The sequence below is a fragment of the Filicampus tigris genome, chromosome 10 (assembly GCF_054856515.1).
Source record: "Filicampus tigris isolate MCC_2025a chromosome 10, RoL_Ftig_1.0, whole genome shotgun sequence".
In the NCBI taxonomy this organism is placed as follows: Eukaryota; Metazoa; Chordata; class Actinopteri; order Syngnathiformes; family Syngnathidae; genus Filicampus; species Filicampus tigris.
The window spans coordinates 13,430,989-13,453,347 of NC_141226.1; the positions used below are offsets into that span (position 1 = coordinate 13,430,989).

Here is a 22,359-nt window from a genome sequence, read left to right on the forward strand (position 1 = left end):
CTTTTATTTCGAACTACTCTACACTCAAACCTAGTGAATAATTTCCTGAATCAGTCACGTGGTACACCCGTTTCGCGGGGCTTCAAACGTCGCCACGTACGTCATAAACACTCGAATCGACCCGCCGCTCAAGAACCACTCATATAGATTACTCGGCAGTCGGCAGTCGGCAGTCAGCACATGCTTCAGGGATTCGACCCAAGTAGCACATCACTACCGTAAACGTCAGCGAGGGTCTTTTGTCCACCAGAAGTAGTCATGTTTGGATTTTGCAATTCTACTTTTTTTAAGATGATGGCTGTACATTGACAATGTAACCAGTTCTACTAGAAAAAAATAGTTTAGAAATATGACTATCGTTAGCGGAAAAGCCGTTGGACCGATCATGCTTTTATTGTGAAAGACAACGGAAGTTAATTCACACCACAAACAGCTTGGAACTGAAACGACACTCAATTTTATTACACTTTTAATTATATGAGCCACTGGAAAATGCACACTAGCATACACATTTTGAATTGTTTTCAAGTAGAGTGGAAGCTACTTTTTCCTCTTTTTTTTTTGCTTCGTAAACACCGCGCATGCGCACTGACGCGATCCTGTGCTGCTGTTTTCTGCTTTTGGGTCCAGCGGGTTTGCTTGGGAAACTTGTGTTTGCCTGTGAAAAGCAGCTGCCGGAGCGAAGCTGGCAATGTGCAGGCAGGCACAGCACTCTACCTCACACGACAAAAGCAACATTTGTGACATGGAAAAATGTGCATTCATTTCTAATCGTTGTACATACGAGGCGAGGCGCTTGATCCTGCAGTGGATAATCTTGACTGATGTCCTCCAGTTTTGAGATGGTCTATTTTTGTGATGGCGAAAGGGCTGTTTCCACGGGCCTGGGTGAAGAAGTCGTTCTATTTCCAGGTAAGACAATTTGCTGTATATTTGGATGTATGTGTGTTTTGAATGAGAAGCGTATGTAATATGTCACATCAGACTGACAGCTGGCGCTAAACGAGTTTTTTTTTACTCGTTATTATACCTGAGGAATGCTGATGAAAAACTGTACTTTTGACCCAAAAGCTTCAATAATCAGAGCCGAGATTAAGAGTTTGTTTAACCACAGTGTCTGTAAATGCAGGGAATAAGGCATATTTTGGTTTTAACAAAACAACGCAGCGAGGGTTGCAGGCTGCATTGTAAACATGTTTACAGCAGAAGGTATACGAGCTGTGTCATAAAACTTCCAGGACTGGTGTTACGACAGGTATATTTCAAACCCAATTTATGAGTTACCCCCCGTCAGTGTAAATCAGACAATCAACTCGCGCGTTTGTTTCGTTCAGTGCACGAGCAGAGGTGAGCGTTGTGGCAGGACAACTTGCGCCTGCTCACTTTATGCATCTGACAATTCCTGGCTGAGAAGAACATCGCCGTGCTGGAGCAACCTTCCTACATGGGAACTATTTTGAAAACATGGCCGTGACGACGGATCTGTGGAGGGTCCTGGATGAATCTTTCCAGGAGGGCTTGGAAAGTGTTGAGTCCTTTCAGACTGCATTTAGCAGGGCATAGCACACCACGTCAAATCCATTCATTGTGTATGTGGTTAGGTACAGGGACGAAGGAATGGAGCGTTGCTGGGCGGTGCAATTGGAAAATGTTCTATTCGAGATCCTGAATAATGTCAAGCAAGCACCTCCAATTGGAGATGAGCTGGTGGAGGGATATTTTGGCAGACTTATTCACAAGTAATGGCATGATTAAACTATCCAAGTTCCCGGCGAGCCATTCGTTTTTCTCTGCTGCTCGTCTTGTCCTCCTACTTAAAATGAGCAAAATTCATCAATGAAAGATGGAACTTGTCAAGGTGGTGTCCAACCAGTGATACAATCTCAATTTCTACTACCTGGTATGCTGCTTCATCAGTACCTCCAAATATGGGCACGCTGGCAACCTCATTGTTGTATTGCGGTGCGACTCGTTTACACTGAGTGAGTGCAGTGTGAAAAGGGGTCATAGCCAATTTTTTGTTTGGATTTGAAACACGTTTTGTGACACCGCTCCTGGAACAACTGTTGACACAACTCTTATACTAAAGTCTTAAGGCAGGGGTTCTCAAAATTTAGGGGCCAGGGACTAGTTACCTGGGAGATTTGTTCCAAGGACCACCTAATAGTGCTGACGCCAGTTAAGCACAAATAACATGTGCATCCCCCAAATGATGTAACAAGTGAAAAGTTGCCTATTTTCAAGTAAAATGATACCAATAAATGTTTTAGAGGAAAAAATGGTATTATGAGAATATCGTATTCCAAAAAGACGTATTTTTGAAGTCGTAACCTTATGAGCCTATAGTAGAGCCATCAATATAATTAAAATTAGGTCAAATTTGGCCCCTTTTCCTTTTTGACTCATTTCTTTTTCACTTTTTTTTTTTTGAGTAATTGTTGTATTGTGACAGCAACGGTTTTGTATTTCTTCATGCTTTTGAAAATATATAGAGATTTTTGTCAAAATTACGGCAATAATATGGCTGTTTTTTTTTCAGATACGATTGCATAATAGCAGTCACCATAAATAAATGGAAAAATATACAGATATTCCATGTGATCGGTATCGGCCGATCTCACTCATGCATGATCGGTATCGGTATTGGTCTCATAAAACCTGATCTTAACATCCCTACTTCAATGTCTTCAAAAAAAAATAGGACTCTGCTGTAGTACCTTGATTTACATGTTTAATTTATACCTTGACTGGGCTTGTAACGCCTTGCCGGGGTGCGGGAAACTCAGTTTGAGAACCACTCCTCAGTCTTAAAGTGCAAACAAGTCTTTGGAATTACAGACTGACCCAACTGGATAGCTAGCAGCCGGTCCCCTCTGCAATGCAGTTGCGCAAAGGAAGAACAGTGCAAGAAATGTTGAACCCTCCCAGTAAAAACACTCATTGATGCATTCTTCCCATAGCTACTGCAAGATACTGAAGTCAAGGTGAGAGACAAACAGGAAGGTAAATAATCCTGCTGCAAAATGTAAATTTTATAGGTGTGAGGAGAGTAAAGAATGGTAGTCGTGGGCATTCATTTCTACGTTGTAACCTCCTCGGGTTCACGAGCAACAGGTTGCCTGGCAACGTGTGAACATAATACAGTACTGACGGGCTTTTGTCGTCGCTGCAATACTGCGCTGAACACTCATGAGGATTAACATGGCTAATTACTAAATACAGGAGGATTTGTGATGATATTTGTTTGAGATGGTTTTTCAGAGAGGGCAGCATGGTGACTAGCGGTTAGCATATTTGCCTGCTAATTTTGAGGTTCCTCGTGTGGTTGGAAAATCTCCAGTAAATTTCCAGAATGTTTCCAGTAAATGTACACTTTTTGGATGAGGTTTTCCTAGGTGCGCTTATGTCTTGTTATTACTGTTTTTGCTTTATTGCATTTTATTGGTTTTGTATCACCCCCCGCCCCCCCATTCTTATTTTTGATTTTAATTTCCTGTCTCCAATCGCAGGGGTGCCGAAGTTTTTCAATTCATTACAGTTCTTCTGATGTCCGCCAAAGGCAGAAAAAAAAAAGTTTTTTATTGAAAACATAAAATAAAAGTAAATGTTTATATTCACACACGAAAAAAGCAAGTTGATTGGATGTTTATCTTAGCGCAGAAATGATAACTCAAATTTCATCTACAAAATTACAAAAAAAGAGACCAGGAAAGCCAGCGACTCTCTCATTCACTGACGCACACATCACTCACCAGGCCAAGCCTCAAATTCAAAAGCCACACACATTCCAAGTCCCAGATACTACAGTGTACAACATGAAGATAGCTGTAGGAGTAAGAAGAAATAAAAGTTATTTCAAAGTTTTTTGTCACCCAGACAATTTTCTGTTTTCCATGAGAACACACAAGTGTGTATATATTTACATTACCATTCAAAATTTCTGAAGGTCACTTAAAAATATCCTTATTTTTTCAAAGGAAAAGCACTATTTTGTATCACATCAACAATTTCTAGACTGCATTTCTGATTACTGGCTAACTTTATTGAAAAAAAAAAAGTGCTTTTCTTTCAAAACAAGGAAAATTTACAAGTGACCCCATACATTTTATAATGGCCGATTTTACATACTATTCTATGTATATTATGAGAATATGATCTTGAAATGTTCTTGGGCTTTTTGTTTCATAACAGCTCTCTGTAAAGGATGATCGTTTTGTATATATTTCACTTGTAAACTGTGTGTTTGTGCGTCTTAATCTAAGTATCATCAATATGTTGCGGATTAGTAATTCATGCATTGCGTACGTGCAAATACTGTGTCCATTGTTATATGGTCCGCATCAGATCAAATGGCAAATCTACTCGCTATTCGACACAAAAAGGAGGTCAGATGTGATCATAGTGTGATGTTATCCTCCCCTGTGATACCTTCGCTCCCCTCAGGCCCACCTTTTCTTCTTTACATCCTCATCATTTCAGGCCCGAGTTGTGTTTCAAGTGGCCACCTGAAAGTGCTCTTAAAACTACAGTATATGGGTCAAATGCTTGAAAGGCGACGGAGGGAATCTGGTTTTCCCTTGACCTTCTTTTGCTTTTCGTTAAAGTTGCAGTCCTCGTGACATTTCTACAACAGGTCATGTGCCTCTAATCGATAACAAGATGGATTAGCACCACCTTTGTGATGTCATATAGGTCTGATGTCTTACAGTATCTAAGCTTGAGTTACGTGTCAGTGACACGTTGTCAAGCCTTCTTCAAGTGAGGATGCAAACTCCAGTACTGTTGCTTTTGTTACTTTGTATTTGTTGATAGATTTTCTACTCTACGACTCCCATGCCATGTCTACTTGTGGGTCCGAATCCTGACCATCACGTGACAAAATGGTACCAAAATATGCGGTAATGAAGCTCTACACCAAATCAAAATAGAGAAAAACCACCCGATTTGCACTTAAAATCAGGTGATAAAATTCCAATCAAAGAAAACCTGCGGAGAATGATTTAGAGTACAGTGATACCTTGACTTAAGAGTGAGCTGGTTTGTGAATTTTCAAGATAGGACTTGCCAGCAAAAATTAGAGTTATGGTATTGCTCTTGTCTCTTTGCAGGCTCGTATTTCCTTTGTCAGGGTGAAGTACTTGTTCCTCACCTGGCTGACAGTGCTGGTGGGGAGCTGGGTACTCTACGTGCAATACTCGGCCTACACGGAGCTGTGCAGAGGACAGCAGTGCAAAAACGCCATTGTAAGTTTTTGATGAGCTTGTGCTTGTAGGGACTGCATTGTGGGATTTACATTGATTTTTTTTTTAAGTGAACACTCCACAACGTTGTGATAGCTTGTCAATGTTCTTACACAATATGTTGGCTGGTTATCTGGGTCAAAGTTGTTTTATTTGGACTCTCACTAATTTGCGCGGCCCTGCCCATGGAATGGTAATTGCGTTTTAACTCATTTATTATGTTCAAGCGGTTGATCAAAGTTCACCACTTAAACACACCTTAGGCCTGGCACACCCAAGGGTATTTCAAATCTTAAAAAAGCCGTACCCTTTAAAAGAACCAAGACTGATTTTGTCGGATTCTTACGAAGAAGGTCGTATTTTTCCAGAATAAAGTTGAAATATTAAGACATTAGTCAATGGTTAACAAAGGAAGAAAGTAATTTTTTAACATGATAATTCCTAGAATACAAGTTTATTCTTTTAATGTTACACCTTTTAATCCAGAAAAGATTCCATTATTCTCTAACACCAATTGAATATATCTAATATATCGTGTGTACTCTAAATGCCACAGGAACGAAAAATGCTGCCGTTTTTTGAGAAAAGTCTTACTATTACGACAATAAATTGATATAGTTCAGAGAAAAAAAAACTGTAATATGAGAATTTAAAGTTGTATTTATTTATTTTTTTTAAGAAAAATGTCAGAATCTTTATAGGAACTTTTTTTTCTGGGATAAAAATGCGGTAATCTTAGGAGAATATGGGATATGAGAATATTTTTCCAAGATAATGTCGTAATAAATCAAAGACTGACAAGGGAAGACAGCCTTATTTTAACAAGTGAATTAAAAAAAAATAGAACTTTTAAAGGAAAGGATGTCTATTCTCAAAGAAACAAACCAAAAAACAGGACAGTATTGCTGGAAAAATACGGCTTTTGTTCTTGGGAAAAAAAAAAGAATAATCCTGTAATGTACGCTTTTTGTTGTAAGAATAATAATAACCCAGGGATGCAGGGATGTCAGGGTTATGCAATGAAATCCTATCATAACTTTTATATGGCCCTAAATTCAGATAGGAAGCAGTAAATAAATAAAGTGCCTTAATCCAAACATTTGTTTAAGGTAGCAGGTGCACGGTTCTTTTATGACGGCCCTGCTTCTGACTAACACAATTTGACTACACGATGCAAGTCAACCTCTTTGTGGTCTTTGGAACCTATTAGTGAATAAACTTGACGACAGACTTGTTTATTTTATTGGCCTTCAAGTGTGACAAATACAGACGAGGGATCATTGATGGCTCGGCGTGCAGCAGCCTGTGTGATAAAGACACATTCTACATGAGCAGATGTCTGTCAACGCTGCCAAACAACCAGGTAGGAAACTATCCGCAAAGTTTTCCCTTATCGTACGGATCAACATTTACAATTCAAATTTTAATATTTGTCCCATGAAATTATATTTATTTCCAGCATTCTATTCTCTTCATTTTGTAGCATTTCTCTTGGGTGAACTGCTTTCAAGTACCTGTATGTTTTTTTTTTTTTGTGGTCCAATCAGATTTTTGCCTCTTTGGGTTGCCGTGTTAATCTAATCTGCCCAGGGCTCTCAGAATCAGAAATGTTGGCCCAGGTAAATTAAACTATATTACAATTGGCAGTGCTGGACACTCGACCCTTTTTTACCCGTCCGGCCGCGACCCCACGGCCATGTTCATAAACATTGTGGGCCGTAGGGTCCAGCGACGGACTGTCCAGCTCTGACAATTGGACTGCGTCTTTAACAAATCGGTATTCAAATTCCTCCCACACAATGACGTCAGCATTTTTGCATCCTATGATTGTTTGGCCGCAGCAAAGGTGTTTGACATTGCATACACCGCATTCATGATTAAAATATGGCTGTTTTATCAGGTGTACACGGGAAGTTGGGGAGACCACGAAGGGATCATTCGCTGTCATTTGGGAAAAGTGACGCACTACGAGATGGGCGAGGAGCCGGAGCCGCACAGGGAGGCGCCCGTTTTCGATACTCCCACCAAAGGGACGTCGGTGGAGAAGTTCCGAGAGATGGTCTATAATCACCTCAAGGTAAAAAAAATAAAATAAAAAAATACAAAGGTTATAAAAATATATAATATAATATATATATAATATAACATAAAAATACAAAAAAATTATGTGACTTCTTCCAGTCCGTAAACAAACAAATGTATAGAATTGATTCCCAAGTGGTGTGCCGTGGGAAATGATCTAGTTTTCACATAATTGGTTGGAAAACGATTTAATAGTCATTGGCGGAGCAAATAAAGCATTTAAAAATGATCTCCCTTGGCACCTGGTGTGTGTGTGTGTGTGTGTGTGACGTTTCTAGTCCAAGCTTGGAGATCCGACCAACCTCGGCGGTCTGGTGAGCGTGATCCTGTCTGTGGCGGACGGCAACAAAGATGGAAAAGTGTCCCTGCCAGAAGCTCGCTCCACATGGGCCCTCCTGCAGATTGATGAGGTCAAACAACAGCTGACATCAATATTTCCTTTGTGGTGCAGAGCAGTGGTGGCAACTAGCAAACTACAAATACTTTGTTACTGTACTTGAGTGGATTTTTACAGGTATCTGAAGCTAACTCAACTCAATCATTGTTTGACTTTGATTTTTATTGGAATTACATTTGACCGATCTGTATTTGGACTCAGTACTTCTACTTTTGTACAGAGAATGAGTACTTTTGCAATCTGAGTATTTTTAAAATCAAGTAGTTTTACGTGTCTGCTTTGACTTTCATTGGAGTAACATTTGATCTGTACATGGTACTTGACTCATTCACTGCCATAGACAAATTTACTTGTCTTTTCACAGTCCAGCCATTCAACCCCAGGAATTTATTTATATATATTTTTTCACATTTTTTTCAAACGTTAGTGTAAAAGAGGGTCTGAAAATGTCTGGCAGCGAATGAGTTAAAGAACCCAAACCCAAAACCCCAAAATGTGCAGCTCCACTATATTGTGTTTGTGGAATATGAATTAAGAAGTCAAATCCACCCGTTTTTGTCCATCTCAGGGGGCGGCCATTTTGTCACTTGCTGTCAACTGAAAATGACTTCACAGTTCTTCAGGGCTCAGGTAACAACCAATCATGGCCCATCTTAAGAGAACAAGTGAGCCGTGAATGGTTGAGCCCTGAGCAACTGTGATGTCATTTTCAGTCGACAGCAAGTGACAAAATGGCCACCCCCTGAGATGGCTAAAAACCGGTTGGCTTTGCTGCTTAACTCATATTCCACCAATGAGATATTAATCAGAATGCCGTGTTTTGACTAGTGAAGGCGCATACATATTATTGCAAAGAAAATTTTGGGGTTGACTTCCCACTTTTAGTCATTCACTGCCATTGACGTATTTATTTGTTTTTTCACAGTCCATCCATTTAATCCCAGGAACGTATTTATATTTTTTTTCACATTTTTTCAAACGTTAAGGTAAAAAAGGGTCTGAAAAATGTCTGGCAGTGAATGAGTTAAGTATGGAGTTTTTCAAAGTTTTGCCACCTCGGAGTATTTATTTTTTTTTTAAACAATTTTACTCAAATCAGAATTTGACTTAGCTACTTTTATTGGCGTAACATTTGACGCACGAGGATCCGTACTTTGACTCTGTAAGGTGTGTTTAGCCGCTGCTATTCTCTCAGGTGCTTCTGGGCCTGCTGCTTCAGGAGCGCGGGCACACTCCTCGCCTCCTCGGCTACTGCGGCGACCTCTACATGACCGAAAGGGTCCCCCATGGGCCCCTATACGGTTTCTCCATACCCTGGCCCCTGGTGTCCTGGGTCCCCGGTGGCTTACAGCGCACCATGGACCAGTGGTTCGCCCCCTCGTGGCCTCGCAAAGCCAAGATCTCCATGGGCCTCCTGGAGCTGGTGGAGGACGTTTTCCACGGCACGTACGGCAGCTTCCTCATCTGTGACCTGGCAGCGGCTCGCTTCGGCTACACCGACGGCCACGAGCTGCGTCTCACCGACACCCGTGCCGTGGTGCCGGAAAGCCAATTCCGACGGGGCATGCGATCGCTGCGCTGCGAGACGGACGCCGACTGCGTGTACGGGGCGGATTGCCGGACGTCGTGCGACGCCGTCGAGAAGCACTGCAGGGAGGAGCCCGTCCGGCCCAATTTGGCCAAAGCGTGCAGTACGCTGAAGGATTACCTGCTGCACGGGGCGCCGTCCGCCCTGCGGGAGGAGCTGGAGAGGCAGCTGTACGCCTGCATGGCCCTCAAGGGCGACGCCGGCCAGTTGAACATGAAGCACTCGCTGCTCCTCAACAACTTGAAGGCTCTGCTGTGGAGACAGATCTCGCACACCAAGGACTCATGACCACTCTGATAATGCTGTGATACAACATGCAAACAAGAGCACATTTATTGAAGTTATTACACGAGTCACAAAGAAATTGGCGGGGGGGGGGGTATTTGGTCTTTGGACTTGAAAGTTCAGGATGAACTGAAAATAATAATTTGACCTCAACTGGACATGTCCAACTGTTCAATGAAAAATAGCTGAACAGTTAGAGTTCACGACACATAGCGCCGGTTGATTTTGTTTTGCTTTCTTTTGTAATTGAGTTATTCAAGTTGCTCAATGAGTCATTTCAACACAAAATTTTGTTTCAGTCGTTTTGCACAACTTGCTGTTCTCTAACAAGGATCTGAAGACGAAAATTCACAACAACTAGGGCTGGTCATATGGCTTTTCTCTTGTAATAGAATGATTGAAATTATTTGAATAATCGTTTCAGCCCTATTCGTTTCCGAACTTTTTTGCACAACTTTCTGTTCTCTGACCAGGGGTGGAATAGACAAATTCTCAACTTGGGCTGTTCAATATGTTGTTGTTGTTGGCTTTCGTTTGTAATTGAGTAATTTAAATTATTTGATTGCCCTAGTTTGTTTTTAATACTTTTTGCATAACACCATGGGGCTTGTTAATGTTTTTCGGTGTTTTTTTAATTGAATTATGCTAATTGTATTCTATTCTAATTAATCCGTCGTTTCAACCGTAATTTGATTCAACGCTTTTAACACAACTAGCTGTCCTTTAACAACAAGCCAAGGGCACAGCGTTCAAGTGACTTTTTGTTTTTTGCTTTGTTTTGTAATCGAGTTGTTGAAATTATTCCATTTATCGTTTTTAGCCCTTGTTTTGTTTCATTATTTTTTTCAGCCCTTGTTTTGTTTCATGACCAAGGATCTGAGCAACAGCAGAGACACTGGAAGCCTCATCCGAAGACGGACATGGATGCCCTTGTAAATTCTCATGGACTGTTTTCAATTTTGTCATTCAGCTCCCTGTTAGAAATCAGCGAGTTGTGCAAAGTATTGAAACATTGAACAGCTGGACATAAGTGAAGGTCGATTAAGTTCACCTGTAAAGAGCATTTTAGATTGATCCTGAAATCTCATCCCAAAGTCCAATATCCCCAACATTTTCTAATACACTACATGGGCAAAAGTAACAACTAACAAAGCATCCCTGTTAATCAATCACGGGTTGGTTAATCATCGTAGTTCTTCATAAATCATTGTAGTTCTTCATTTTACCAAGACATTGTGGACAATTGTTTTCAAACGTATTTTTTTATTTTTACGAAGATGCAGGGGCTTTAAATGATAATCGGGCTGAGGCATACTTAGGAGAACTTACTCTTAAAACTTTGTGTTTCATCACAATTTGGAAAACTAGCTGGGACACTCACTGAAGACTGCCCAATCGTTGTATGCGTACGGATTATTATTATTCTAAACATTAGTTTGGGTTTATGTAGGATCACGAGATAATGTAAGGTCCCCATTTAATATGGTGACTTTTGCATGTTTATTTTTGATAAAGGTATTCATATGTTGGAACTAAGCAGTTTCGGTACTGACATGGAATATGGTATGATTAGTTGTAAAGGTTACACTTTTTTCTTCCTTGTTACATTGTCAAAACTGCGACACTGGTTCATGATGGGTTTTGTTCCATGTTTGGAAAGCAAATGATGCCTCTTGTCACATTTACAATGGATTCAGTACTCAGTGGGACATTTTGGGGCATTGCTAAGCAACCTAGCGGTGAATCTACTACGTATATAGAAGCACAACTCGTGAGACAAGAAGGCTTTTGTTTTCGAGCCTTGATTTGTGTTAAGTGTTTGTATTGCACATGAACTCGAATGATGATCACAGAGCTGTACAGTCATTTCTCAACGGTAGCCACTTACCGTATTTTAAGGATTGCCTCAGTTTTGGGTTTCACCAATCACAGTGCCATGAAACATGCTGAAATAGTCTTATGAATGTTTTAAGTGTAGATCTTTTTTTTTTTTTTTCCCCCAATCCTGTGGCTGCACTTGAATGCTGTATAAAAAATGCACAAGGTCTATTGAAGTAACTTTTGAAAACTTGTCGTGATCTCTAGAAAAAGCTGAAGCGGTGCTCCATGGACTAAGATGTTTAAACAGAAAAATGCATGCATGATTTTGCACAACTGATAATACATTACACACTTTGGCTGTCTTTGACCACATGCCTCGTTTCCTTTTTTGAGTCACTAAGTGGGAATATTATACATCAGTCGCAGAAAGTGGGCTTAGGGGTGAAATTTGAGGATGAACCACGAATGAAGCATGACAATTCAAAACTACCGCACTTGCTCACAAGAGGACTGTTGTTAATTTTGCCATCCAAGCCGTGAAAAAAAACATACCGAACCGCTGACAATTCCAGTTTGTGCGGTTGAAAGTTTAGATTTCAAATTAAGTTCACTTGTTTTCACCTGAAAGCCAGATATCACCATTTTGTGAGCTGTGTATATGTCATGGGACCAAATGTGAAAAATTAAATCAAGTATGCCAAGTACGTACTAATGACTTAGCATAAATGATCATCAAAGTATTAAATGACAAACACTGAAGTTTGATTTTGGAATACATTTATTTGTTTGCGATGCGCAGTGATGCGCCGGAGCGGGGCCGCTAACCGTCCCCGGCCTCTCGCTCTTGCGCTCGTAAGAAGCTGGCCTTTTTCTGGGCGACGCGGTCCTTTCTTTGTGCCAGGGACATTTTGGCGCGGTTCCATCTGGCCACAGAGGAGCAAAGAGTGGCACCATTAACATTCGGCAGTTGGATGAGAACTCAGCGGGCGGTTAAAAATAAAAATCACCAATTGGATGGACTAATTTGGCAACAATGTCACAAGCCTGTTATTTTTTTGGAAGGCATGAAGTTTGGTCATTGATTTGAAGGGAAATAAAACATACAAAAAAACCCACCTCTTCTTGTTCTTGACCTCTTTTTTGGGTTTCTTGTCGTGAACGGGGTTCGTTCTGATGGCGGTGTGTGCTTTTTTGTACATTTCCTCTACCTGAAAAGTACAGCAAAAATCATGTTCATGTCATTACATTACTATATGATGGAACTACGGTGCAGTATTGTGCTTCTCTCAGCCCCGTCTTGAAAGGACAGTAAACATCAGCCGGTGCAAACGAAGGACCAACTACGTTTTGCTCAGCGCGTTTTGGATCATCACAGAGAAGCAAGAGAACCACCATTAGCTTATGTCATAAAGGGAGAAAAAAAAAAATGGAAACAGATTTCTTTAACTGTGGCTCTTATTTTTGATGACTTAGCAATATATATACACAAAAATGCCATGTGGTCACTAAGGAAATTCAATTTAATTTAGAACAAAAATGACCACATAATTCAGTGAAGCCCGCCTATTGTGATTTGAGCGGACAGCCTTGTTCGTACCGTGTCCGGTGTGACACCGTTCTTGATGAAGCGCGAAAACTGCCTCTTGTAGGCGTCCTGGTCCTCCTCCATCAGGTAAGACATGTAGTCGGCCACGTTCATGCCCATGATGTGCTTCCGATGCACCTCGGCATTAAACTCTTTGCTCTCCGTGTCGTAACCAGGGAAGCGTTTCAGGCTGGGAACGACAGGCAAACGAGACCACGGCAGCTCATTCCCGGCCAATGATTATGTCACACAAATTGATCGGATCAGTGATAAGCAATCACAGTGCCATGAGCAAAGATAGGGGCGCAAGGTGAACAACATACGCAGCCTTCAATATCTGCTGAGACCAAGCAAAAAATGTTACATAATGACGAGTGTATTGACTTATTTACAGCTCTTGAATTGTCAACCAAGATAGCATTTAGCATTAGCCAAAGTAATACCACAACCACCGGTCACCAGACTGACTAGCGACGTTCAAAGTTTTGTTCCCCCATCAGTTAGAGCATCCCCTACTTCGCCCGAAGCAACCCCCGTGAACAAAAGCAAGCGAGACACGCGGCGCTACCCGATGTTTTCAGCCGGTCTGAACCTAGCATACTAGCGCTAGATCCATCAAATAAACATATGGTTGAATTATAATATATATTTCACATACAATGCTTCACACAAAAGAAAAATGTGCATTATGACCCGTATGTCTTACGTATTTCTAATTTTTTTTTTTCCAATTGACCCATTCAGCGATATTGCGCCTAATAATATAAGGGTCCATAAAATATAGTACGTTTGGGAATTATTGCTTTATTGGAATGAAAACCAAAGCTGTCACAATTATGCACATAGTAAACGTACATTTCATTTTTGCACTCTGTTGCCAAATGCACATTTTTCCTCAATGTTTTTTTTTTCTATCCTGAAGTTGTTAAAATGCATTATCATTATTCTAGTATATTCACCTTTTTTCCCCAGTTGTGTGACATTTGATTTTTCTAATGTCAAACGTGGCTCAGTAAAGGTCGTAAAACGTCATTGATCATATCAAGCTGGTTCTGTTGCTTCGCTCAGCCCCGTCTTGAAAGGACAATAAACATCAGCCGATGCAAACGAAGGACCAACTACGTTATGCTCAGCGTGCTTGGGATCATCATCAAGATGCAGAGAACCACCTCACACAAATCGGACCAATCAGCTGCTGCAAAAATGACCACCTAAAGAGTCTTTCAATTAAAACGAAGTCCAGAAATTTTCTACAACTGACCTGTGAGGAATGGCCAGCCCTCCGTCAACGGCTCCTTTCAGCGCTCCGAAAACTTTGTTCCCCGTGGTGGTTCTGGTCAGCCCCGCGTCCAGGTAGCAGGTGAAAGCCCCTGGCTGACCGTCCACGCTCTCCACGTTGAACTCGTCGCCCGTCACCTCCACCTGACCCTCGTACACCTGATCCATGCCGAACTTGTGCAACAGCTAAGGCAAACAAAACACCCCTAAGAGCGGTTCTTCTCAAAGTGGGCGCCAACTCATTTTGCTATAAAAAAACAAAACGATGTCATTTTGATTTATTCTTAAGAGTCGTGTTGAGCGCGAAATGATACAATAGCAGGGAGCATGTGCTTCAGTTCTTACTCTGCGGGCAAGCAGCAGTCCAGTGCAATAGGCAGCGGCATAGTTTGTGAGACCTACGGCAATGCCATATTTAGGCAGTTCGTGGGAGTAAGCGGCACACACAATGTGGTCTCCCTCAATCTTTGCATAGGCAATCTGTAAAGAGACAGAGTAGCTAAAGTTGTCATCAGAGTACGTGAGACCTACTCACATCTTCCTACAGCTTACCTGGCAGCAGATATCCCTGTTGGACAAGCGGACGATCAGTCGGTACTTGGGTGTGTTGTACTTATTTTTGTCCTGGATAACCAGGCGTTTGCGGGCGTAATAGTCCGTTCTGCCCTCTGGAACATAAAATGATTACTGTGACACAATGGCAAAGACATTTGGAGTGCATTAGTGGATCTGTCGTATGTACAATGTCATGTTTACTTTTCAATTATTTGTCGCGGGAATTTATTTTTTTATTTAACGGCAAGGCATTTGTTTGCACGGCATACTTGGGAGTCGAGGCCACCATCAAGAAGCAGAGGAGCACCATGTACAGTATTAAAACTAGTGTTGTTCCGATGCCGATACCGGCGTTTGGTACTAACAAATTAAACGCCGATGCCAGTTATCGATATTTATCGATCGATCATAACCTTGTATGTTGTGATGGTGTTAAGTGGTCACGTTGAAGATTTGACAGCCATTGTGCGCGTCTGCTTTCAAACAAGTTCGTTTTTGCCTCCGGTTAATTTGAATCACTGCCGGTATCACAAAATAAAATCTCTACTTGACCGATTAGGGCAACCATAAACAGCACAGGTGTTAACCATTTTTAGAAACACATAACGGACTTCTGTTATCTCACTCACTCGACCGCCTGCCCCTCTGGCAGCATACAAATGTGACGTCATGCATTGGTGGGTCGGTTAGAATCATTGAATATATTTTAGAAGTACAAATGCTGCACCTTGCTTTATTACAAATATACATTCATGTGAATACAGTATGTTACCCATGTCTCACTCTCACAAGCACGAAGAGCTATGAAAATAGGCTGTTTATTCAACATATGTATTTTGTGTGTATATGTTAAAACAGATACTTTGCAAGTGATGATTTAAATATGAATCATTTTACATCCAAGTGAGTGTGCAATTCTTTAGAATTACAAAAAAAAAAAAGCACTTATTTTGGATTTCTTTCAAACGGCGAGTTATCGGTCTGTGCCGATACTGCACAGCCAGGTAGCGGAATCGGTGTCAGGGTCAAAAAGTGGTATCGGAACAACACTAATTAAAACTGGACTGGTCACACAATAACAGACTCGTAAACCCACTTCATATGAGAAGAGCCTTGAGGAAGAAACATATCTGTATTTTCAACTCCTCATTTTATCAAAATAGGCTTTTTAGGCAATGTAGATAAACTGCAGGACTGTTCGGACATGTTTTTTTTCTTGCTGATGTATAAAGTTACCATAAAAGGTGTTGTATATTCATTATATTAATAGTTCTTAGTTCATATATTAATAGTTCCTAATAGTTATTTTGTATTAAGGACATCTCAGAGTGTTTTTTTTTTTACCTAAACGATTTGAATCATGCCTTCCTTTAGCAGAGCATTTTTTAACTTCTATTTATGTAGTTTTTGTACCACTTCTACCTCTGGCCTTGAGGTGTTCGATGCGATTTGGTGTAAAAGTGTCATTAAAACTGGAACTGCACTTTAAATTCAGTAAGTAAATGGATAAATTAATTTATACCTCTCCTTCGCCTGAATTTGACTTCATATCTTTTGAAGTAAGCCTTGTTCTTCACCACTTTCACGAAACCCTGAAAAGAAGCAACGCGTTGTCTGTTAGGAACCCCAAACATGCTTTGGGACTCAAACAAATTGTATACACGTTGGAATGTTTACACTTGCATGCAAACATGATTTTGCGAATATTTTATTAGGTCAGCTTGCGGTTCGTCATCCACGAAAAGCGCCACGCTGGAACTGAACACCCGCCGGCATTTATCAGACGCCATCCGACCACCGAACGACAGCAAACGCTCGTCTAACATCAAAAACCTACATTATACATACACAAAGGATGAAAACATGACAACATCGCGAAGGGTAACTCACCATTTTAGAGGGGTTTTCACTCTTTCCTCAACGATCCTATGACACTATTTTCGACTCCTCAGCGGAAATTAGCCGGTTTTTTAAAAGCAGCATAAGGCCACATCGCCACCTCAGCGCCCCCTGTAGCATTGGAGGCAACTTGACAAACCAACAGAGGGCAGCAGAATACAAACATTATACTCACTGTTCGTCCTCGGATTTGTTTTATCATCTCGACAGATATGGGAGTGGGGTGGGGGGTGGAATCGACGAAGACATGTTTTTTTTTAACTTCAGTCATGACCAAAAAAATCACAAAAGGAACAATCCAACAATGAAAATAAACATTGACAATGTACAGTATATATGATTGGATTTGAACAATATGCAGGAACACCAAAATAACTGTAAGAAAAGTCATATGGATCACAAAGGAGTATGTCTGGGAATTGTATTGTATAAATTTGAACCCCACGTTTCACAGGTACTGATTATATTTCTTGAATCATTTAACCGGCAGAAAAATGTTTTCCTATTATGGTCTGCCTTGGCTATTATGTTTAAATAAACTTCCTGAGAGTACTTTTGCAAACTTAGCTAAATTAAACCATTTTGCTAAAGTTGATCCAAACCAGAAATACAAAATAACAGGTGTATTTCTCTGCCACAGCAATAAAGACAACATATAAATCCTCAAACCTCTGTGTTCAATCAAAGTTGTCATACTACTTTAGTGATTAATTCTGCCAGTGTGACTAACACAATAAGAGCAAGTGAGGAGCTAAAGTTGTGCAGGGGTGGTTTATATTGAACAACATGAGCAACAGAAACAGGAAATATGACATGGCTCACACTGTGGATCCACCTATTCCCACACACCAGACACTCAAACACCCACCAAAGTCATGATTGCTATGGGCCCGTGCATACATGTTATTGCACAAATCTTGCACATCATTTAGAATAGGAAAGTAATGTTTTTAATGTGTGTTTACAGTATACCTAATTACTGTAATGCCCTTGCATGTGGGAAAGGAGAGCCACAGTTTCCAATACACTTTTCAGCTGTTTATTGAATGCTGGGAGAACAGTAAAACACGTAAAAACAATGAGCACACTCACTCAGACGCTGCCGTCAGCCACAGCTCACACCCAGACACTCACATGAAAACCACAGTAGCCAGCGTCTCAAGCCACCCCACCAACCACTGCCTCTTTAGGGCACATGATTGTACGCAGATGCTACATGAACAGTAGTTTCTTTCCTGTTTATGCTTGTGACAAAATTGTTATGCTTTAAAGGGGGGAAATCAACCCAAACATATTTTTTTTCAAGAATATGTTACCAGCAGGCCCACTAGTTGAAACATGGCATTCTGATTAATATTGCGTTTGTGGAATATGAGTTAAGCAGCAAAATCCACCCCTTTTTAGCCATCTCAGGGGGCAGCCATTTCTGTCGACTGAAAATGACATCACAACTACTCAGGACTCAGGTAACGACCATTGACGACCTCAGCTTCAGTAAACAGGTCAGCCGTGATTTTCAGTCGACAGAAGTGACAAAATGGCCGCCCCCGGAGATGGCTTCAAGTGTCTTTAAGAGGCCAACGGCAGCAGTTTGAACCAACTAGAGATGTTTGAGGGAGATCTGGCTGACCAAAGTAAAGTGTATCAACAAGTGGAACCGTCAGATATTTCAAGCCAACCTCTGCGTTCTACAAAAATCTTTTCTTAATCAAATGATTAACTATGCACAGTGAATTTACAAAAATACAAGCAAAAAGCAGAACCAAAATCTTCTGCTTTACAGTACGAGTCAGATAAAATATCTCAGTGTCATTCTCTGGCGTTCTCATAAAGCGATAAGAAAAGTCAAAGTCACTCTTGCGGGCCGCTTTTTCACGAACGTACAAGCTTGGTTTCTGCAGAACTGATTTCACAATGAGGAGAAAGCAAATGTCCAGTCATCTGACTGCCAGGCAGTTCCACAGCTACACAGTAAAACGGTGTGATCTGATGCAGAGTCTGTGTTCCGGTCAGAACTCTAAATGGTCATATTGGGAGCTTGAACTGTTTTCTTTTTCCTTTTTTTTTTTTTTTTTTTGCTGTGAAAATGTGAAAGCATTTGTTGGTTTGTTTGCGGTGCTATTCTGAAAATGAATAAAAATGTGAAATAGTGAAACGACTCATAAACCAAAACCAGGTTTTGTCTTCTCTGCTATACCTATGATTTATCTTATTTATTTATTTATTTTTGCAACATTTTCTATTGAACCATAAAGTAGTCCACTAATTAAAATAAGTACAGATGAACATTAATAATGTGATCATAAAATTTAAAATGTTTTTTCACTTTTGTTTGAGGAATGTTATTCATTTGTTTTGACTGTTTCGGTCACAATAAAATGAAAGTGTTTTTTCCCCATGCTCCAAGGTCTCCTCAGGAAAAAGTCTGGTACCAAGGTTGAACTTTTCTGGCCACAATTCCAAAAGGTATGCTTTGTAAACACAACACTTCCCAACATCTGCGGCCTTCCACATAGTGGAAGGAATTAATAACAGTTCCAAACGGCAATCAGTGTTTGCAAAAACCTTTAAGCTTCTGTTATAAAGCCAAAAGTCAGGAAAAGCCTACTAGAACATCTGAACTTCATATGATTAGTTAATCAGAGGCCCTTTTAAGTTGAACTGCACAACTTAAAATCATATTGAAGTTTGTTGCCTTGACATTTTGAGTTCACCAAACAATTTTTTTTTTCTTACGGCGGCGCAGCTCCTGTGCTGAATGCTTTTTACATGTCAAATACAGAAAACAAACACCTGTATAAACATATGAAGGAGCCACGGGCATGAACTCTGACCTTCCAAACACCCCCGCAACACTATCCAAAAGACACGCAGAGAGACGCACAATGAGCAGGAAGTATTGCGCAGCTTTCTTCACATCCACACTCCAACGTTCCCTGGATGAGGTCCTAGTGGGGGTAGATTTCTAGATTTACAACCAGAAACGGGCTGCTTGCAAACAAGGGGAGCTGCTGATCACAGTGATGGATGAGTGGGGCTGATTTGTGGACTGTTTAAATCATAAATCCCAGCATCCAGTTTGGTGTGGAGTGTTTCTTCCGTTGTTCACACTTTCAAGGATCTGACCTAAGTTTCGGCATTGCTGGCTCATATATTCCAAGAGCAGAGGTGGCCAAAGTACTCAAACTCTGTACTTAAGTAGAAGAACTGCTACTTGTGTAAAACAAAGGCTCTGGTAAAGGAAGAAATACCGATTCAACTGATTTATTTAAGTGAAAGTGAAAAGGTATGGTCTCTGAAATGCACTTAAATGATAAAAATGAATTTATTGTGACTCATATTCATTTTCATGCATTTTTTTATACACACAATTAGATATTTTGTTCTGCTTTATATGCTCTCAATATTCAATGTTTAATAGTGATATATTCTTTATCCTCTGCAAAGAATGACTAATACTACTGCTGAGGAGTGGTCTCCATTTATGTATGGTAAATCTGTATGTCTGTCCGTCAAGCATTTGCATTTTGTTACTTCCCACAACTGTCCAACACTCCCATCAAGTAAATTACGAAATCAAATCAGTAATAAAAAAACAGATAAATGACAGTAAGATTTGGTGTGAGAGCAGTCAAAAAAAAACAAAAAAACAAAACATGGTGTCAGGGCAGCACCTGTGTGAAAGAAGAACAAATGTCTTGTGGTCAGCGTCATCCAGAAAATCATATTCACTGTGTTCACACTTTGTTTCTATCTGAGGGTTGCACTCAGGCCATCTTAAGGGGGAAGTGATTAAAGGTGGTAGGCCAGGAAATTGTATTAATTCATTCCCAGCAGTCTACTGGCTTCATTTTGTAGCATTGCTCTCTGGGTGCACTGCTTCCAGCAGGTGGATGTTGGACTTCTTTCTTCATCCAATCAGCTTTCAGCACCTCTGTGTTGCCGTGTCAATCTAACCCGTCCAGGTCCTTCCGAATCAACAGTGCTAGCCCATGTAACTTAAACTATAGTCGCAATGGGACTGTTTAGCCAATCAGATTTGAAATTTCACAGCTAAGCTGGCCACAATAACGTCAGCATTTTCCAAACCCGATTGGTTGGTCAGAGCAAAACTGTTCGACTAGCGAAGCGCGTGGCAATCTTGCACACATGAATACGTTCCATAATCAGCCTCTCTGGTGAGTTGGGTTTATTTTATTGAAACTATTTCTGTTTTTTTTTTGTCATATCATTTGACAAATATTGATTACGATGTGTGTTTTTATATAGTATTGATGGTTTCTCTAATTTTGATGATTGTGGTGGAATTAGTTGGGTAACTAGTAACTAAAGGCCAGGGTAACAAATGCACAGCCCACCACTGCAGGCCACTCGCAGCACAGGGCCTGAATGTGTTGAGGAAAAGGACTCAAATCAGAATGGAGCATCATGCAGAGATAGTTTACAAGGGGGTGGAGGGAGCGGGGAGCGGGGAGGGGTACTTGTCACTCTGCGGTTAGGCTGCAGGAGCCAAAGGAACCCGTGAGGGGATGAGATAGCGATTTGTGGTTTGCATTGAGATGCAGGACAAACGGACTGAACAAAAACTCACACCGGGGAGAATCAAGTTGACAGTTCAGGCTTTTGGGTCATAAATCCTGTTTATGTTTATTAAAAATCAGTTTCATGTGACAATGAAGGCTCTTAGTAGACTATCAGACTGACTACGCTGCCTTCTTTGTTTATTGATATGTGATACAGTTTTTACTATGTCTAATGCTGCTCCCTGTCGTTCCCATTCACAGCTACTTTATACTACTTGTAAAATTGTTCAGCAACCAGTTTACACCAAATGAACTTTATAACTTTGTCTCACGCAAGTCCACTATAATGCTAACACACACTGGGAAATACCATAGATGCGCAAATGAAACTAGTGGCATTGATCCTGAAGCAACATTTAAACAACTTATATTTGAACATAAGGTGCTTATTATTGCAGCTTAGTTGTGACTGTTTTATTATATTGTATATTATTACGATATTTACGTGTAGCATGTTTGTATCATGTATCTGTTATACTGCCACCTGGCCAAGGCGTGCTCACCAGAAGGAGCAGCACAGTGCCCACGATCCACATTTGATTGTTGACATTCTATTCAATTGTTATTATTGTACTGTAAAAAACAGAACTCTTATTTTTTGGGACTAAAACAGTCATTCAAATCAGAACAACTTTAAAATATAAATCAGTGAAATTGATGGCAGCAATGTTAGCTGAGCACAACAAAGCAAGCAAGTTGTTTGCTCCAAAACAATATGCTGAGTAGTTTTTCCTTATATTTTTAAGGTGGGGGAGAATACAAGGGAAAAGAGTTCTTTAAACTCATGTTTCTTTGTAGTGAAATGTGGCAAAGCCAAATTCACAACAGCAAAACTTAAAATATTTAGTTGAATTGCCTAACTTAAAATGTTATCAGAGTTTGCTGCCTTGAAATTTTGAGCTCACACTACTTTTTTTACAATGTACTAAACTGTAGTGCTATTTTATTTAAAAAAAAAATGCATTACATGTTTTTTTGTTGGCATTTTGCGGTGAACAGATGAATTGCATTTCTATCCATTTTAATGGGGACAGATGATTTTGTGA

The 22,359-nt window shown here is 40.4% G+C and overlaps 2 protein-coding genes across 4 annotated transcripts; one reads left to right on the plus strand and one right to left on the minus strand.

Moving 5' to 3' along the window:
• The first annotated feature begins 165 nt into the window (after nucleotides 1-165).
• Nucleotides 166-11,785, plus strand: dipk1aa (divergent protein kinase domain 1Aa). 3 transcript variants are annotated; one of them, XM_086042887.1, is made up of 7 exons: nucleotides 2,985-3,003; nucleotides 4,813-4,898; nucleotides 5,109-5,243; nucleotides 6,496-6,603; nucleotides 7,141-7,317; nucleotides 7,601-7,732; nucleotides 8,915-11,785. In XM_086042887.1, the coding sequence occupies exons 2-7, from the start codon at nucleotides 4,881-4,883 to the stop codon at nucleotides 9,593-9,595; spliced, it is 1,251 nt and encodes a 416-aa protein (XP_085899013.1). In that variant the 5' UTR covers nucleotides 2,985-3,003; nucleotides 4,813-4,880; the 3' UTR covers nucleotides 9,596-11,785. The 3 variants fall into 3 exon arrangements, with proteins under 3 accessions (XP_085899012.1, XP_085899013.1, XP_085899014.1); XM_086042886.1 differs by lacking the exons at nucleotides 2,985-3,003; nucleotides 4,813-4,898 and adding an exon at nucleotides 166-912; XM_086042888.1 differs by lacking the exon at nucleotides 2,985-3,003 and having other exon boundaries at nucleotides 4,736-4,883.
• A 388-nt stretch (nucleotides 11,786-12,173) lies between these two features.
• rpl5a (ribosomal protein L5a) lies at nucleotides 12,174-16,868 on the minus strand. Its single transcript, XM_086042889.1, has 8 exons — nucleotides 16,722-16,868; nucleotides 16,354-16,423; nucleotides 14,829-14,944; nucleotides 14,622-14,756; nucleotides 14,260-14,462; nucleotides 13,011-13,188; nucleotides 12,530-12,621; nucleotides 12,174-12,336 (listed from the first exon to the last, which is right to left on the minus strand). Exons 1-8 carry the CDS (start codon nucleotides 16,722-16,724, stop codon nucleotides 12,234-12,236), a joined length of 900 nt encoding a protein of 299 aa, XP_085899015.1. The 5' UTR covers nucleotides 16,725-16,868; the 3' UTR covers nucleotides 12,174-12,233.
• Nucleotides 16,869-22,359: the final 5,491 nt, after the last annotated feature.